Raw genomic sequence first — 15062 nt, forward strand, 5'->3', positions numbered from 1 at the left:
TGCGTTGACGCCTCGCTTTGCCATATGAAGAAGCATGGACGAATGAATTAAGGAATCGAATGCACGTTTAACGTCATGTCCGGCAAGGATTAGACATTCTCCCGAAGATTTAGCATCGGCGAGGGCGGTAAAAATTGCTGTAAGGGCCAGAGAACAGCCAAGATTAGCCCGAAAACTGAACTTATACGGGGAAACGTAACATTTTTCAGTCTTAGCTCATCAAAAGTTCACAGAGCGTAGTAGAGAAGGTGAAAGGATGGAAAGAAGAACATTGCGACTCAGGTTTTCCTTTTTTGGGAGTCGGAGTCAGATCACCGATGCAGAATGAAGAAGGAACAATACTTGTATCAAATATCATTTACATGAGAAGGCTGAGGTGACGCACCAGTAAATAACTTCAGTTAATGATCTGTAGAGTACTCATCTTCTCTATCCCACAAGACGCTTTCTTTTTGAGTCGAGATATGGCTTTTATGACAGCGTCACAAGTAACAACAAAATCAAAGTCAGGAGATACATCAATGAAGTTGTAAGACTCGTCACAAAATTGTGACTCTAAAACAGGACCAGGCTCAGAAAAATAGGATACCCATTCGGACAAAGGAATGTCATTTGGGTCTGGCGGATTTGAGGAGATAGTACGAGGTAATAGCTTCCACAGTAGATCCGGTGAATTCTTTACCTTCTCGGAATAAAGTGTTTGTATTGTAGATCGATGAAGGGCAAGTTCCTTAGCAAGACATTTTTTGATGCTTTTCTCAATTCATTGACTATTTCTTGACAGGGACATAGGCAATCTCTCCATGATTTGTACCAAAACTTAGCCCGGTCACAAGCTTCAGACGGTGCTAGATTTGCTGACCACCCAGGAACATGGGTGTCAATACGGATTTTTTTTAAGAGTAACTGCCCTTTTTTCAGCGCACAAAAGCGCATGGCAGATTTCTGCAGAATAGAAATCAAGAGTTAATCTAACTTCATTAATGTCTTTAATGGAAGACTTTTGCATAAGATGAAAGCGAACCCGGATCATGTTAAGGATGCTATCTATCAGAAGTTTTAATGAACTGAGACGTGTTGATTTTTTTCCAATCGTGACAAGTATACCACTTATGCCGGTGAACAATATGAGCCTGTAACACTGGAATCTTAGAAGCTTCTCGTTTAAAACTAGAAGCAATAGGAAGGTGGTCTGAAGCTTGAAATTTAGAAAACACCTCTACAGAACGTATATCAAGATTATACGACACAACGTGGTCAAGGTTAGATGTGCAAGAGTAAGAATGAATGTAAGTAAACCTAGCGGATTTCTGTTGAACTTTAAAATCATCACCAAATATTCCGTATAGTAAAGAAGCACGGATAGAAGCTGAAGACAAACGGCAATTTAAATGGCAATTAAAATCACCTACGATCAAACACGGGATATAAACTAGTAAAAGCCGTTAACGCATCAACCAAAACTTTTACTGCAGTGCGTTGATTTGGGTGTGATTGCGACAGTGTCACAACTGTCTATCTAACTTAAGTAAGACTGCACCTCGAATACGCTGTGCGTATTTGGGGCCCGTCCAGATTACCAGCTACTTATGGGACAAAATTGAAGCTATTCAGAAAAGAGGAGTAGCAATCATAACCGAAAATTGAGTAGTAGATGTTCAAGCACTGGAAAATCTGAAGCTTAAATCATTACGAGAGAGGCGTGACTACTTAATATTGTCTTTTGGGAAAACGTTGTCTCACCTCAGCACCGCCACATCTTGCCACCAGGTGTTGCAGTGAATGCCTGAACTGGGTCAAAGCTGAAATTATACCCTGTGAAATTCAAGACAGCCGTATCGAAACTCATTCGTACCTTATTTCGGGGAAGTGTATAGTAAGTCTTCAATTTTATTTATGCATTAGTGGGATTTTTTCTTAAGTTTTGTAATGACTTGCTTAGTAAGTTTTTTTTAATAAGTTTTAAAGTTTTTTTGTAAGTTTTAAATGACTTCGTAAATTAACCTTGTGCTAGTCGAAAAAAACACACAAAAGTTATGCAAAAAACTAATGAAAACATTAATTAAGTACATTAATTATTTGCTTACAAATTAACTTATTATTTAATAATTAGTTGCAATTATTACTAAGAAACAATTAAGTTACCATTATAATTAATTACAATCACAAGTATTAATTATTCATTAATTAAAAAATAATTGTACTACAAAAAACGTTCAAAAGTTTTTTAGTTAGCTGTGTCCATGCATTAGCTATTTTGATCTTCTTTTTTTTACATTTTTTTCGTTTTACATTCCAGAAAAGCAGTTTTGTTGAGAAAAAGATATTGACCTGTCCTGAAGTAATCAATGATTCACATCCTAAATGCTTTGTCATTCTATTATAGATTTTTTTTTTTTTTTTTTTTCAGAATTGCTTTGAAGCCTAATTTGGGATTTGGGACTCTTCAATTCGCCTTCTTGTCCTCGGAAGCCCTTGTTTGATTTGAATTATGCCATGTTCACGAATTATGCAATTATGCCTAGGTATGTCGAAACAAACCTAGGTCTAAGATTTTAGCGAAACTGGTAAAAGTTTGTGCTCTTCAAAGACATGTAGGAACTGACAAACTTTGAAGTTGACATGAATTTAGGCAGCAGCTTTCGTTACTCCCCAATGGACCTTCAAGTTAAATCAGGATTGAAAAAAAGGCATAAAGTAAAAAAGGATATTTTTGGTGCCAGATTCAAAAACTTGGCCAGCCCTTAGAACACTACTTGGAAACCAAGAACACATAGAACACTAGCTCAACCAGCCAGTGTTCTATAGCTCAATCATCCTTAACCATCATTTACTTTGGTTATTGCCTTCAGCTTAAAATAGCAGATAACAACAAATTTAGATCCTGAATGTCTATAACACACTAAAGGGGCTAACATTGTAGTCCGTTCTGCATTTATAGTAATATGGAATTTTGTTGTCACAGGTGGTCTTGGAAGGAAGGAAGGTAATCGGAAATTACGGCTTGTGTGGTTAGGTCCTTATAACCTACCGAATTGTCTCTGGAAGGAGAGAACCTCTCTTGGGAATCTCCCTTGGATATATCTATTTACGCGTAATCTCAGACCATCGCGCTCGGTTGGGAGGAAAAGACCCCCGGTATAACCGAGCCACTAATCTTATCCGTATTGAAAAAGTGACTCAATGTTTAGAGCCGTTCTTCCAGATATCTTCTTTCGTAGAAGACGTCTCAATAACATATAAGCTACCCTCTTATAGAAAGATAGTATCAAACTTCCCAAAACCTATAAATTAGGCGAAAAGATAAAATATAGGCACTTGAAAAGGTAAAATAAGAAAAATACACATAATATTGATTTTTCTGATAACAAAACAGAACTGATTTTAAAAGTAGGAAAATCTGTAAATATCTACACCGTAGAACTGCCCTGCGGTTTTTGACCAATTAGCAACGTCGGTGGGTGCGCGCAAGCTACTCTGCCAGTCGAATGAAATAGTATAAGTCCCTGTGGACCGTTTTCAACAGTTAGAATTTTTATCTGACCAGCGCGATGACGAATTCCTCGGGGACATCTAGTAATTCTCAGCCAAAAACAAAAGAGAACTAAAAGAAAGGACAAACAACATATTTGATTAATAGCTAGAGTCAGGGATGAAACTATGAATTTAGAGAGGGAATATAAGAGAGGGAAAACAGAAATATAAGTGGGATTCTAATTTAGAAGTTGAAATGGGATTCTCGTATTTTAGAAGTTTGCAATGCCTTTCTCTTGTTTACAAAAGGATTTTTTTTGGAATGGTACAAAAAAAACTAAAAAAACAAGTCAAAATTTGTTTATATTCATTTATGTTACGTTTTTTACGAGTCGGACAAACATTTCGAGGGGGATTCAAACCCCCTACCCCCCCCCCCTCTCCTGGATACGGCCTTGACCGCAACTCACTTTGTCTATGTAAATATAAAGTTAACCTCCTATCTATGAAAAGGACAAGTTATGAAAAGGACATTTATCTGATAAATAAGGCCAGGGACCCGACAAGGATGCTACGCGTTTAAAAAATCGAAAATAGAAACATTTAGAAATGTTAGAATTGAAATAAGGTAGGAAGAAGCGAAGAAGGAATCGATAGAGTGTGTCGGAACAAAGCACAGAGTGTGCTTTGTTCCAATCTCTGGGATGTTAATCTGTCACGCTCCGAGTTTTGTTTTATCGCAGCACATATACGGATTGGGCATTTCCAATCTTTTTTTCTTTTTTTTTTCTTTTTTTTTGCAGCTCATAATGGGGAACAGAACCTTTGCCAAGTAAAGCCTATGCTTTACTTAAGAGCTAAAATACGAGATTCTAATCCAAATAATACTCTTATTTGGGAAAATAGAAAGCAGTTATTTTTGTTGTTGTTTTTTACTACAGTTATTACCAATTAATTTTCTAAAGCTATTCTTCTTTTGTGAAAAATAGTGATTTTGACTAAAAAGATCAATTTTATTTCTTAGGGAATTTTTCCTAATCCAGCTGCTTGTGCTTGATCAAATTGAGTAACCTGCAGTTCTGGGTGCGTTGATTTTTACCGGTAAATATGTGGAGTTTCAGACTCTCCTCCCCCTCCTAGAAAAATGACCGACCAGACCCACCATTTGGTATGTCTTTACTCCCAAGACCTTGGACATGGCTGGCATTTTCTTGATTTTTCCAGAAAATAAAAATTAATTTGATGATTTCTGCAGTAAAAGGGTTTCTTTTGGAATTGAAACAGTAGTATATTTAAAAATTACAGTATATAGCTGAATGATAGAGTGAGTAAACCTATACAAATGATTCTGATGACTGTAATACCCTCTAGAAGGCTCGTGCGAGTCAAATCGACTCATTTTGGAAAGAATGTCCCTTTCGTCAACTTAGGTGTTGGGATGAAAAGAATCAGTTAAATAAATGAACAGTTTTCGTATAAAAATTGATCAATTAAATTTTATTTTGGGAAATCTTATGTCTAACCAGACAAGCAATTTTTTTTTGGGTGGAAGTGGGGAAGTGTAATAACGGCAAAACGCATGTCAATTTTATGAAAGCCTAAAAAATATGGAAATAATAGCAAAAACCATAATATTTCGCAAAAGGTAATTCTCCAACGAAAGATCCTTAACGTAAACTGAAGTACTAAGAAAGAGCCCCTATGCATGTCAAATTTTTAATCGAGAATATTGAAAAAAACTTATAGAAAGATTATTCGTAATTATTTTTAAGTTTGTGCGTTTATTTTGAATTATATATTTCTAGGGGAATGATCTACCGTGCGAGCCTGGTGATTCAATTGGTATTGTTTGCCCTAACGATCCATCAGAAGTTGCCCATATTCTGAAGCGACTGGATGTTGAAAATGTTTCAGACAAGATCCTGCAAATATGTGGAGAGGTATGTAGACGTTTGCTTTCAGTTAATGTTCATACATTCTCCCTGCTTAAAAAACCATTCTGGAGTCACTTTACTGATATATTCATACCCTGAATGTTGCCGACCATTAAAACCACTTTTAAAACAAAATATACCTAGAAAAAAAGGGTCTTACAAGGGAGCTAAAATACTTGTTTCCAATTGTATTGTTAAGGAGATTCAATGTTCACAGAAATATCATGTGAGCTTGGTGATTCAATTGGTATTGTTTGCCCTAACGCTCCATCAGAACTTACACATATTCTGAAACGCCCTGAAGATGAAGGTGATTCTGAGGTGATTGTACGCGTGTTTGGAGAGGCTATGTAGAAGTTTACTTCTGTTGCAACATTTTGTGCATAAGTTCTCCCCCACTGGATGGACTGTTCTACCATTTAGGAGTCAGTTTTACCGGCACACCTTTACCTGGAATATTACCCACCCTTAGAACCGCTTTTGAAAGAAAATATTTCTGAAAATTAGGAACTTACAAGGAAGCTTAAAAACTTTTCCAATTATGCCTTCTAATAGAACATATTTTTATTTATGTATGAAGTGAAAAACTGCTATATAGTGAAAAACACTTTAACTGAATAATAATTTGATAGTGCTTTCTCCACCACTGGACATAGAATACGTTTTTTAATATTATGTATACTTCATGTATGAATTACTTAATAAATTTGTGAGGGCTTCCTCATATTAGTTGTATCATTAGAACGTATTATAACTTTTCCCTTAATTTGGTTTTCTAACAACTCGAGTCGAAAATGTCTGCCAGTAACGAAGCTATTATTATAATTGTTAGCATAACTTCTCTACTATTTGTCATTGTAAAATGCATGAAAAAAATCAACATATTTGATGATTAGAAACATGGACATATATATGCTAAATAATTTCTGAGACCACACTGGCTAATCATGTTAAAACGAAAAAATAGTGAAAAAGAGAAAAACGAGGATTATGCAAGCCAGATTTGAAAAATGTGGACTAAAATGCAAATATTTCGGTCAAGACCTCCGCTTGACCGTCCTCAGTGCAAGATAATAACATAAAAATTACTAATAAAAATCTAAGGATACTATAAAAAAATTACAAACCTTAAAACAAAGCACAACTAAAATTTGAAGACCCTTTCCATGTAACGGTGAAAGGGTAACTGAATGAAAAAAATACAGTACTGAATGGGAATTCAATTTTCTAATTTATACAGAGCATTTTTAAAAGCTAAACGCTTCCCAGGTAAAACATCATCACAGATTAGATTAGGTTGCAAAATGTGATTATCTTTATTTAAGTAAAAACGATCAGAATTAATTAGTTCATTATAAATGGGGCTTAAATAGGTATCTTCCGTGTCTCTATTGAGAGAACGACATGCTCCTACCCCACTCGGAGACCACCTGCTTTTCGTTTGGCCGTAGACGGTTGAATATTCCTTGTTTATAGGTAAATACCATCTTTAGTAGTTAGTCAGGAGGAGTAGTTAGTAGTTAGTTAGTTAGTAGTAGTTAGGAGTGTTAAAAATTAGCTAGGAGTGTTGACTTCTGTTTTTCTTATTTTGTGCAATCACGTTAAATTTCTTTACTTTGCAATGAATTTTAGTCACCCAGCATACAATTTTGTGGCGTTTTGCAAAAAGGGCCTAAGTCCACTATTTTCCAAAAATTAGTCAAGCATGTGGTTCAAAAGAGCTCGAAGAGATCTATCGATTATTCTATTCAAAATGGGCTTTTTTTTAATTCTGACCGAGTTATAAATTGTTCCAAAAGGGCGTAAAACTTTATCTTCTAAGTAATGAGCAATACAGCAATTTGGGCATTTCCAGTGAATTCTAATTGAAAGTTAAGTAGGAATCAGTCTTTCAAGTTTCTTAAATTCTGATTTGGGAGAAAGATGTTTTCATTGTCGGTTTTTTTTTTTTTTTTTTTTTTTTTTTTTTTTTCTTAGTTTTTTTCTTATTTTCAGATTTATTTATTTTCATTTGCTCTCCTGTAAAATTAGGACAAGTGGACTTAGGCCATTTTTGCAAAATGCTACAGAAATGTTTAAATGTTTTTGGATAAAAGATACCTCCATGTAAACAGGTGAAACACCAAACGCGCTCCCCAACCTCCTTCCCACGTGAGCCGACCGAAAATACAAAAAGGGAATTTTTGTTGTCTGTTGAATTTTATCGAAGCACTGGATTATTTTGCCTTTTCGACGTCATTGACTAAACGAAGAACATTAACTAAACGGTACAAGATCCCTCTTTGACGTTGATTGTTGGTCAACACGTGGAAAACAAATTCCAACAAAAGCACAAGTGATTTGAGACGCAACAGTGTGACTAGCTCCCCCTCTAGTACAATCGAGCATTGCCTATAAAAAGAAAAAAAATATTATATATAATAAATATGCAATTTTAGTTTTGCCTTTTTATATAAATTTGTAAATAGTTCGGGAAATTATTCTGAACTTTGTTTATTTGTTTGTTTTTTTTTTTAAATAGACTATAATATTAAAAATATTCAAAATCTCTCTAATTCATATTTTAAATTCTTCTTCTTTTCTTTCTTTTATCCAGCGTTCTTTGGTCTATACTGAAATATCCTTATTTTATGTAGAAATAAGGTGATAGCAATGGTGATTATTCATCGCATGCTATATCCCCTGGTATCTCAATTATTAAGGTAATTAACCATATAATAACCATATAATTAGGAGATGTAACTCCTTATTTCATATAGAGGAGATGTAACTCCTCTCCTCCTTTCCTCTTCTTTTTCGTTTTTCGGTATCTCAATTATTAAGGTAATTAACCATATAATAACCATATAATAAGGAGATGTAACTCCTTATTTCATATAGAGGAGATGTAACTCCTTATTTCATATAGAGGAGATGTAACTCCTCTCCTCCTTTCCTCTTCTTTTTCGTTTTTCGGTATCTCAATTATTAAGGTAATTAACCATATAATAACAATATAATAAGGAGATGTAACTCCTTATTTCATATAGAGGAGATGTAACTCCTCTCCTCCTTTCCTCTTCTTTTTCGTTTTTCGGTATCTCAATTATTAAGGTAATTAACCATATAATAACCATATAATAAGGAGATGTAACTCCTTATTTCATATAGAGGAGATGTAACTCCTCTCCTCCTTTCCTCTTCTTTTTCGTTTTTCGGTATCTCAATTATTAAGGTAATTAACCATATAATAACCATATAATAAGTAGATGTAACTCCTTATTTCATATAGAGGAGATGTAACTCCTTATTTCATATATAGGAGATGTAACTCCTCTCCTCCTTTCCTCTTCTTTTTCGTTTTTCGGTATCTCAATTATTAAGGTAATTAACCATATAATAACCATATAATAAGGAGATGTAACTCCTTATTTCAGATAGAGGAGATGTAACTCCTCTCCTCCTTTCATCTTCTTTTTAGTTTTTCGGTATCTCAATTATTAAGGTAATTAACCATATAATAACCATATAATAAGGAGATGTAACTCCTTATTTCATATAGAGGAGATGTAACTCCTTATTTCATATAGAGGAGATGTAACTCATCTCCTCCTTTCCTCTTCTTTTTCGTTTTTCGGTATCTCAATTATTAAGGTAATTAACCATATAATAACCATATAATAAGGAGATGTAACTCCTTATTTCATATAGAGGAGATGTAACTCCTCTCCTCCTTTCCTCTTCTTTTTCGTTTTTCGGTATCTCAATTATTAAGTTAATTAACCATATAATAACCATATAATAATGAGATGTAACTCCTTATTTCATATAGAGGAGATGTAACTCCTTATTTCATATAGAGGAGATGTAACTCCTCTCCTCCTTTCCTCTTCTTTTTCGTTTTTCGGTATCTCAATTATTAAGGTAATTAACCATATAATAACCATATAATAAGGAGATGTAACTCCTTATTTCATATAGAGGAGATGTAACTCCTCTCCTCCTATCCTCTTCTTTTTCATTTTTCGGTATCTCAATTATTAAGGTAATTAACCATATAATAACCATATAATAAGGAGATGTAACTCCTGATTTCATATAGAGGAGATGTAACTCCTCTCCTCCTTTCCTCTTCTTGTTCGTTTTTCGGTATCTCAATTATTAAGGTAATTAACCATATAATAACCATATAATAAGGAGATGTAACTCCTTATTTCATATAGAGGAGATGTAACTCCTTATTTCATATAGAGGAGATGTAACTCCTCTCCTCCTTTCCTCTTCTTTTTCGTTTTTCGGTATCTCAATTATTAAGGTAATTAACCATATAATAACCATATAATAAGGAGATGTAACTCCTTATTTCATATAGAGGAGATGTACCTCCTCTCCTCCTTTCCTCTTCTTTTTCGTTTTCTTGATGATGGGTTGGTGATGCTACATGTAATGGCCAGAATCCAACCGGATGTTGTTGTTTTTTCGTACTCCTGGAATCTCATTTCTTTCTTTTTTACTCCAAGACTTCCTGCTTAATTGTAATCTAATTCACCACTATTTCACTATCATTTCGTTTACTTTACTACCTATCTATCTTACCTCTTACTCGGCATTCCATAGCTTTTTACCTTTCTAATTTCTCAAATACCTAATTTTTTCTCTCCTAATACGTTTAATCTACTTTTTCCTAATTTTTTTTTTTATCAATTTTCTCATTCATACGATTCTCCATCCATTAATTTACGATACAACTTAGCTTTATCGTTAGAATGTACTGCCACTTGTCAATTAATTTGGTTTTCTAATGAGTAGACTCGAGTTGAAAATGTCGGGCAGTACCATACTTTCATTCAAGTTATAAGCATAAATTCTACACCACTCAGCACTGTCAAATGAATTTTGAAAACCAACATGTCTAATGATTAGAAACGAAGGTGAATAGGAATCCCCTCTTTCCCAAAAAAGTGTATTTAAACACCCCTCCCTCTATTCATATAGATGTGGACCTAGCACACAAATTATGATCCAAGGAGGTATTTTCAAGTTCTTACCAACAAGCCTTCTCGACGTCTACTATATCCTCACTTGAAGAAATAAGATTTTGTTTGAAAGGGTTTTTTATTGTAACATTTCATAGTTGAAGCTTTTCTTTTTGCTGCTGGCAAAAGCTAACAGCTTGAGTCGCCATCCAAGTGATATGAAGCGATTGTTGCCAGGCTATTATTATAATAAGTAATCACAGCTCTAAGAAATGTTTTGATATAAAGCGGTTGACATTACTTTGTAGGCGTTGTATCTTAAATGCTGACATACCCCATACTCCTCCAATTTCTGAAAAGACAGTGGATATGAAACGGAAACCTTGAGAATAGGCTATAATAGCTAAAGGTTATAATGATTATCAGCAGTTGACACCATTGGCCCATAAAGATATTACTGACCCAAAATTAAAATAAATCAATTTAAGAACTAGTGGCTGTTTTTCAACGATGTTTTGGAATAACGTATTTCTCACTGTGTTTCGATATTTTCAATCGGTGTATAGCCTTAATTTATAGCCATATTCACTTTTCTCTTTTTTTGTGAATTCTTTATCAATTTTTGAAGACAGTCTGTTCTTTTCTGCTTCATTTCATTTTGGTTTTCTGGTCTATCCTAGTTTTTGACTATGTTTCAATATCATTCGGTGCATACGCTTAATTCATATCCATTTATATTTTCTCGCTCTTTGTACAATCTTCTCTAGTTTTTGAAGACGGCTTTTATTGTTCTGCACGATTCTTATTTTCCTTCTTCTAGGCCAGAGACATCCCAAGTCACTTTCCCGAGAAGGCTTCTTTAACATCTCTGCTGTTATATCACTGTGATATACGCTCGTGTCCAAAAAAGGTAAGAGACCTCCTTAATGTACACCGAATTTGGGTTATCATGGTTGCACCATATGCTGTAACCTGGTAAAGAGCGAACACTAGCCATAAGTAACTGAAAATTCAAAAACGCGTTTTGAAAAAAAAAACTGTTAAGTTTGGAAGAAACACCATTTGAAGCTGATTCAAGAATGGGATCTATGGTTTTGATAAATTTTAATGGTAACAGTTAACTACAAAAAAGAATTTATGGGACTTTTGAATTTAAGATAGAATTATACAAGGCTAATGCAATTTCTCCCCAAGACTCGTTTCTTCTAATAGTCCCTTATTTAACGTTCACGGACCTTTTCAACGTAATTAGTGATTCGTAGAGCTTAAAGTACAATCAAAAAATTCTTAAATGAGTGGTCTGAGGGACAGGGTCAAGAGTTAATTAAATTAAAGCACTCAAATTTGGATAAAGTGTCTTTCAATAATCGTGTTTACTGACACTATACTGACAAAAATTTAAATGTTTTTACCTTGATAACTTTAATAAGTCAATTAATATTAACATTGTCATTACTAAATACCAGCATATATATATTAAACTGACGACGCACGTTCATTCTTAATCTTTTCAGTTAAGTTCAAATTGTTTTCTGGCTTTGGGAAGGCTGAGGCATTTTGAGCCCAACTTTATGTTAATTTCTGCTCGTTTTGAGTTTGACTCGGTTATTTATTGTAATTTCTGTTCGTTTTGGGTTTCATTTATTTATCAATTATGATTTGCGGTAGTTTCACGCTTCGTAAATTATTTGATTTTATTTTTGCTCATTATTGGTTTAATGGAGTTCTTTAATTTACTTTGAAAAACTATTTTGTGGAAATTTTTTTTTTAAATTAATTTCCGTTCGTTTTATATTGACATAGTCTTTTCAGGGAAGAAGAAAATAATACTTTAAATCTTTGTGTTATTTTTAAGACTTTATAGTTTGGTCTTCTATTTGTATGCTGGAGAAAAATGTTCAGCAATTTTTAACAACATACACCCTTTTAAAAATCTGGACACAAATAGTAATGTTTAATTTCGTTTCATAACTCCTCTAGTTGACCTGAAATGGAAAATTTGATACCATTCGCAAAAAAACCTGATCACTTTCTTTGATAGGTTGGATACACTTACGCTATTTTGACTTGGTTAAATTTTAAGAGCAGAAGTAGCCCCGAAAGTTTGATCATATTACCCTCAGTCGTTCTTGGGATACTGCTGAGATACCTTATTGGGAATTAGAATTAACACAATGCATGTTGGTTTAATCTTAAGGCAACATTTAGTTTTTAAACATAAAGGCAAAAGGGAGGGTAGGCATGGGAGGGGGTTTAGTTGCCCTCCAATCACTTTCGACTATTAAAAAGGGCATCAACCCTTTCTATTTTCAATCAAATGAGCCCTTTTCGAAGTTCCTACGACAACTCCTTCGATACGAAGTGCCCTGGTCTAAATAACAACAACAACAAAATAAAAATCATACATTATACCAACATCGATCTTTACTATAAAAATGTCAAGCCTTCCAATCACTTTCGACTATTAAAAAGGGCACTAGGCCTTTTGATTTCCAATCGAATGATCCCTTTTTGAGTTTCTACGACAACGCTTTCTATAAACACCTTATATGCCCCAGGGCATAAATTACAACCCTTACCCTAAGGGCTGTTAGGGTGGTTGTCATCCTCTAAGACATAATTTCCAGAACTTTAAACTACGTTAAACAAAATAGCTATCTAAAAATTTTGATTGGATGTCTTTGGGAAATGGGTAGTCGCACACCCATCACTTTCAACTATTAAAAAAGGCACTAGCCCTTTCAATTTCCAATCAAATGAGCCCTTTTGAAGTTTCTATTACAACACTTTCAATAAAAACCTTATATGCCCCCAGGACATAACTTGCAACCTTTGCCCTGGGGGCTCTGGGGGGTTTGTCATCCTTACTTACATAATTTCCAGAACTTTCAACTACGTTGAATAAAATAGTTGTCTCGAAACTTCGATTCATTGTCTTCGGGGGAAGGGTGGGTGTGAGATGGGGACTAATTACTCTCCGATGCCGTTCAACTAATATATTGACCCATTTAAAGTTCCGAACTACTGAACCCTTTTTGAAATTTCTACAATAACTTTCTCTATAAACCTTATATTCACCCAGGGCATAACTTACAATCCTTGCACTGAGGGCTCTGGGGGTGTTGTCATCCTGAAAGACCTAATTTCTAGAACTTTCGACTACGTTGAACAAAATGGATATCTCAAAATTTTGATTGGATGTGTTTGGGGAAATAGTGGGCGTGAGAGGGGGGGTAGTTGCCCTCCAATCACTTTCGACTTTTAAAAGGGGTACTAGCCCTTTCAATTTCCAATAGAATGAGCCCTTTTTGATGTTTTTACAACATCGCTTTCTATAAAAACCTTAAAAGCCCCCAGGGCATAACTTACAACCCTTCCCCTAGGGGTTGTGGGGGAGGGGTTGTCATCCTTAGAGACATAATTTCCAAAACTTTCAACTACGTTGAATAAAATGGCTGTCTAAAAATTTTGATTGGATGTGTTAAGGGAAAAAATGGGCCTGAGAGGGGGGTTAGTTGCCCTCAAATCACTTTCGACTATTAAAAAGGGCACTAGCCCTTTGAATTTCCAATCGAAAGATCTTTTTTTCAAGTTTCTAAGACAAAGACTTCAATAAAAACTTATATGCCCCCAGGGCATAACTTATAACCCTTGCCCTGAAGATTGGGGGGGGAGTGTCCTGCTCAAAGGTATAATTTCCTGAACTTTATACTGCGTGAAAAAAATGGCTATCTAAAAATTTTGATTGGATGTGTTTGGGGAAAAGGTGGGCGTGAGAGGGGGGTTAGTTGCCCTTAAATCACTTTCGACTATTAATTTCCAATCGAATGAGCCCTTTTTCAAGTTTCTACGACAAAGATTTCAATAAAAACCTTAACCCTTGCCCTGAAGACTGTGGGGGGAGTGTCCTGCTCAAAGGCATGATTTCCTGAACTTTAAACTGCGTGGAACAAAATGGCTATCTCAAAATTTTGATTGGATATGTTTGAGGAAATGGTGGGGGTGGAAGGGGTGTTAGTTGCTTTCCAATCACTTGTGACTATTAAAAAGGGCACTAGCCATTTCGATTTCCAATCGAATGAGCCCTTTTTGAAGTTTCTACGACAACGCGTTCTATAAAAACATTAAATGCCCTCAAGGCATAACTTACACCCCTTGCCCTGAGGGCTGTGGGGGAGTTCCCTCCTCAAAAACATAATTTATATCTGGAAATCAACTACGCTGAACAAAATTGATATCTAAAAATTTTGATTGGATGTGTTTGGGGAAAAGGTGAGCGTGAGAGGGGGGTTAGTTGCCCTCAAATCACTTTCGACTATTAAAAGGGTACTAGCCCCCTTCAATTTCAAATTGAATGAGCCCTTTTTGATGTTTTTACAACATCACTTTCTATGAAAACCTTACATGCCCCCAGGGCAGAACTTACAACCCTTGCCCTGAGGGTTGTGGGGGGAGGGGTTGTCATCCTTAAAACATAATTTCCAAAACTTTCAACTACGTTGAATAAAATAGCTATCTAAAAATTTTGATTGGATGTGTTTAGGGAAAAAGGTAGGCGTGAGAGGGGGATTAGTTGCCCTCAAATCACTTTCGACTATTAAAAAGGGCACTAGCCCTTTGAATTTCCAATCGAAAGATCTCTTTTTCAAGTTTCTAAGACAAAGATTGCAATAAAACCTTATATGGCCCCAGAGCATAA

At 35.0% G+C, this 15062-nt stretch overlaps 1 protein-coding gene across 5 annotated transcripts in view; it reads left to right on the forward strand.

Annotated features, from left to right (window-relative positions):
- Positions 1-15062, forward strand: part of LOC148942486 (methionine synthase reductase-like) — a 166197-nt gene that overhangs the window by 122011 nt on the left and 29124 nt on the right. For all 5 annotated transcript variants that reach the window (XM_089102487.1, XM_089102489.1, XM_089102490.1 and 2 more), the window contains 2 exons: positions 5280-5414; positions 11184-11273. In XM_089102487.1, the coding sequence (XP_088958613.1) occupies positions 5280-5414; positions 11184-11273 (225 nt within the window). The remainder of the gene's footprint in view (positions 1-5279; positions 5415-11183; positions 11274-15062) is intronic.

Source organism: Artemia sp. Qi Xiang Cuo, chromosome 16, assembly GCF_049724085.1.
Source record: "Artemia sp. Qi Xiang Cuo chromosome 16, ASM4972408v1, whole genome shotgun sequence".
In the NCBI taxonomy this organism is placed as follows: domain Eukaryota; kingdom Metazoa; phylum Arthropoda; class Branchiopoda; order Anostraca; family Artemiidae; genus Artemia; species Artemia sp. Qi Xiang Cuo.